At 40.7% G+C, this 5,174-nt stretch overlaps 1 protein-coding gene across 1 annotated transcript; it reads left to right on the forward strand.

Annotated features, from left to right (window-relative positions):
• Positions 1-249: 249 nt before the first annotated feature.
• On the forward strand, positions 250-4,334 carry LOC109482167 (cytochrome P450 2J1-like). The gene is made up of 5 exons (XM_019784866.1): positions 250-583; positions 1,192-1,381; positions 1,969-2,465; positions 2,838-3,306; positions 3,915-4,334. Exons 1-5 carry the CDS (start codon positions 416-418, stop codon positions 4,094-4,096), a joined length of 1,506 nt encoding a protein of 501 aa, XP_019640425.1. The 5' UTR covers positions 250-415; the 3' UTR covers positions 4,097-4,334.
• Positions 4,335-5,174: the final 840 nt, after the last annotated feature.

The raw sequence follows: 5,174 nt of genomic DNA on the forward strand, positions 1-5,174 counted from the left end.
AGAAACCTGTATTGAATGGCTGAATAAAATTTCTAAACTTGACTATGTGGCTCAAGATATCTTATTGAGTGATGCAGTGTGAGAGATGCTGAGAGAGTAGCTTGAGGAATGAATCCACTTTTTATGCAAAATGCTTGATGAACCACTCCTTTTTTTGTCCCCCTACCACAACAATGGACCCTTCCATGGCCCCAGGTGAATGACCTCCTGTGGTGATCACATGATCACCTGTTCAGGTCAAAACAACAGCAAAGGAACGAGACACCGAGAGGCCATATCTTAGACATAATACAAGTCTGACATTAAGCAAGGACAACAGCAAAGCATTCCCACCTAGACATTAATCTAATGTCTACATATCACAATCTTTTATAAGAACTGTTGCTGCTACAACAAGTTCCCAGTTACTGTGAAGATGTCAGTGTCAGTCTTGTTCAGCTATCTGGATATCCAGACGTGCCTGATCCTGGGGTCTGTGTTCCTGCTGGCCTGTTGGTACCTGAGGACCAGGACACCCCCCAACCTCCCACCCGGGCCCTGGGCACTGCCTGGGCTGGGCAACGTGCTGCAGATGTTTGCAAAGGTGAGTTTATTTACGAAGCCTCTCAGACCTTATTGACACACACACACATTAATTCAGGACCCTCCCACAACTTTGCTCCCAACCACCGTCCCCAACCAAAGTTCGGTGGTGGGTTAATTGGGAGTAGGCTTAGTATAATAGTTTATTGCAAATTCATGCCTGAGGGCTAATGCTTTGCATTTTTTTCTGTGCTCCTAGAGTACATGGTGCAGGTTAAAAATTTGTCTGTGTGCAGACAATTTTTAATGAGGGTCTGCATGGTCTTATTTGTAAGGCATAATCATACCTTTTTGGTCTTTACACTTATCTGTAGGCAGCTGCCCAAAATCAGTAATGCATATCCGATTCGGTACATTTAGCAGTAACATGAAATTGTTCGTAACCAGCATTGAGAATTTGTTATCAATTTTGATTTAATTGTTATCACTACATACGTACCCCATATGCAGGCCCTATATAATGCTACCTGCTACAGTGCAGGTATAGAATTTTATGCAGAACAAATATTTTATGTTGCAATCACCACACCTGTCCTATACTGTTTTTACTAATAATGAAATTATTATACTGTTTTGGGTGGCTGATTTGTAGGTTATATGTTGTTGCAGGCTCCATACCTGATGTGGACAGAGCTAGGTCGTACGTACGGCCCTGTGATCTACCTGAGACTGGGCAGCCAGCGGATTGTAGTCCTGAACAGCTACGCTGCCGTCCACGAGGCTCTGGTCAGGAAAGGGGAGGACTTCTCCAGCAGACCTGCCTGGTACACGTTTCACCTCATGGACTTTGTAGACTATGGTAAGTATTTGGGTGCCAGTTTACAGAATACAACATACTGTATCAGTTTACAGAACACACTATCAGTTTACAAAACACATTATTGGTTTACAGAATAGTTTACTGAATACATTTATTATTTGAAAGGCACAGTATCAGTTTATGGAACACTATCAATTTACAGAATGCAGTGTCAGCTTTCAGGGGCTTAAGTCAACGTACAATCTGTAGAATAAAATATAAGGTTGAGATATCAGGAAAATGTTTGAATATTTACAGACTACTTGTGATTGCAACTTGGCAAGCTAGAAGAATACAAAATAATGTACGAAATGATTTTTCAAGCAAAAACTAGGCCACGCCTGTCTAATAGTATTTCATTTAGACAACATCGATATCTTCTTGGTAGTCCTTCGTTGTCAAAGAGGACTGCCAGTGTGCTCATTCACGGGGGATGTGCCCTATTTAGACAATTATATATTTAGACAACGTATATACTAAGTCATTTTATACATTTTATCTATTATGTTACTGTGAGTTTTTATTTTGTCATTTACAATCAGCCTTTGGGCATTAATTTAAAGAAAAAAAATATCATTATTGTGCAGGAATAGTCATGCTTCCCTACGGACCATTCTGGAAGCAGCAGCGCAAGTTTACCATCATGGGTCTCCGAGACTTCGGCTTTGGGAAACGCAGTTTGGAGGGGAAAATCCTGGAGGAAATACAAGGGCTACGGGAGGAAATACTCAAGAAGGGAGAGAAGCCGTTCAGCATCAGGCTTCTGCTACAGAACGCAGTTGGTAATGTCATCTGCTCCATAGTACTTGGCAAGCGCTTCGAGTATAATGACAAGAAGTTTGAAAAGATCATGAAGGCTTTTGATCAAAATGTTGGTTTTGAACAACAAGTCGCATCCATAGCAAACTTTTTCCCATGGGCACGGCACATTCCAGTGGTGAAAAGAGCTATTGCCAAAGTACAGAGCAACTTGGAAACCTGCCTTTCTGTCATGCGAGAAGACATCGCTGCGCATAAGGAAACGTTTGACCCCAACGACATACGAGACTTCATCGATACATTTCTGCTGGAGATGAGGAACAAGGTTTGTAATCATTTGTCAATGTCTGTAAGTTAACTAGTCTGATGAATTGTGCTAAAATTTGCTCTAATTGTATGTAATAGTTTGCTTAGAATGGTTTTTTCCTGCTGTTAATTTGTGTCAGGCTCAGTTTCAATCAAAATGCTATTATATTAAGTTATGGTATTGACTGTAATCTTATTGAAGATAAACCAGTTGTTCATTCATTCATTTTTCCATCCATCCATCCATCCGTTCGTCCGTCCATCCATCCAACCTTCCATCCATCCATCCATCCATCCATCCATCCATCCATCCATCCATCCATCCATCCATCCATCCATCCATCCATCCATCCATCCATCCATTCAATAATCATTCATTCATTCATTCCAGGAGGGAGAAGAAGGAAGTGACTTCACAGACAGACAGCTGGAGTACCTGATAGGAGACCTTTTCATCGCTGGAACAGAGACCACATCCAGCACCCTAACCTGGGCCCTCCTGTACATGCTGCGACACCCTGACGTACAAGAGAAAGTGCACCAAGAGATCGACCAAACCATCGGGCAGAACGTCACCCCGTCTGTCAGCCATCGCAGCCAGCTGCCCTACACAGAGGCCGTCCTCGCAGAAGTTATGCGAATTAACCCCCTTGTTGCGTCTGGCGTCATGCACAACACGTCACACGACACCACCCTGTTTGGCTACGACATACCGAAAGACACAACTGTGTTCCCCAACCTCTGGGCAGTTCTGCATGATCCCGAGGTCTACCCTGAGCCGGATGTCTTCAAACCTGAGAGGTTTCTGGACGACAGCGGTCAGTTCAGAAAGGGGGACAACTTTATTCCATTCTCTATGGGTAAGTTCATGGAAAAATTACTTCATGTACATACAAGTATATGATGACATCACAATTACAAAACTAAATAGTTCTCACCAGGATTTTTTCACACTGCTAGTGTAGGGGCATCTATGAGATAGAGTATGGAATGAGTCAAAGACACACTCAATTTACACTATCAGTGGGCTAGCCCCCTGCCGTTAGTAATGCTTGCACAACTGTGTGGTCCAAGGGCTACAGAAATGGAGATAGGCACTGCCCCTATGCTCTGCATGGAGTGGAAGGGGTCATGGACATACTAGTAATAGTATATCATCACAATATCATAAATGCAGGGTTCTCACCAGGACTTTTTTTACAGGAGTGTAGTGGCCTTTAGACTAGAGCTTATTTTAGGGAGCAAATTTTGTACAAAAGGGACTAACTATGTCTGGTCCTAACATCAGATAACGCTGTAGAGAGGCAAGATGTAAAAGGAGGAGTGGTCCAATCTCTGCCATTCTTGAGAAACACAAATCAAGTTGAAACCAGTCGAATTTTGTCTCAGTGCTGTCATTTTCCCAAAGTTACAAATGATATCACATAACGTTGTCTTCATTCTGAGCTCTGTACTATTGTGTTGGCAGGTCGGCGTGTGTGCCTGGGGGAACAGCTGGCCAGGATGGAGCTGTTCCTGTTCTTCACCTCCCTCATGCAGCACTTCACCTTCAAACTGCCAGGGGGCGCCCCTCTACCATCCACCACGGGAAAAGTCGGGGTCACAAATACGGCCGAAGATTTCGATCTTCATGCCATTCCAAGGGAGTAGAAAGTTGAACTGACTGACCTAGATCATGTTATTATTTATCACATTATTGCCAACTTAGGGTTACTTTACTGTATTTATATGTATAATTGCATTTTGTTTTAATTTACTATAGTCTTTTTTACGGTTACGGTTACTTTAGCCTATCTGTTTATATGTAATTGCATTTTGTTTTATTTGACTATACTTGATTCGTGTTTAACTTAAATTTACTTTTTTTCAAATCGTATATTAACTAAATTCTTATAATACTAAATCGTAAATGCTGTATGATTTGCATGATCCACCCTTCATATTGCTCGAATGTATATACATGCACACGTATTAACCAGTTAACACAGTTTTGTCACTCAAGCAGTACATGTAAGTAACTAAAAACTGTGTAAGAAAATGTGGTGTGCCAAAATATCATTATAAATTTTCAACTTACTTATAATACTAGAATTCCGAGACCTCATACCTCCATGAAATATGATCTTGATATGTAAATGTAAATTTCTTCTTTAATTGTTCAAATGACCTCCGCATTAACATGATATATGCATCGTGATGTATGTTAACTTTTGATTAACTTACAGATGTCCCAAGTATGACATTCTCATCATTCACCATTACGAAATCATAGAATTTTCACATTAATTATGCAAATTAGGTCATCATTTGCATAATTAGTATCTGTTGAAGTTCCGCCTGCCATAGGTTACATAGTATAATGTAAAACACTGTAATTATAGAATTTCCTCATTAATTATGCAAATAAAGTCCTCATTTGCATAATTTACATTTAATTATGTACATATCTCTCTCAGCTACCTACACACCAAAAATAATGAAAATATGTTGTTCCTGTCTGGACTTATTGGCTTTTAAACATTTCGCCAGAAAGTGCCCTGCAGTTCCAGAACAAGCCGCTAGGGGGCCCAAACTTATATGACTTCTTCCCAAGCACGAGAGCTACCTTCCATCAAAATTTCATGACCCTAGCATGTCCAGATCGCGAGATAATGTAAACACTGTAATTATAGAATTTCCTCATTAATTATGCAAATACAGTCTTCATTTGCATAATTTGCATTTAATT

This window comes from Branchiostoma belcheri, unplaced genomic scaffold (assembly GCF_001625305.1).
Source record: "Branchiostoma belcheri isolate BF01 breed outbred unplaced genomic scaffold, Haploidv18h27 scaffold592, whole genome shotgun sequence".
Classification (NCBI taxonomy): Eukaryota; Metazoa; Chordata; class Leptocardii; order Amphioxiformes; family Branchiostomatidae; genus Branchiostoma; species Branchiostoma belcheri.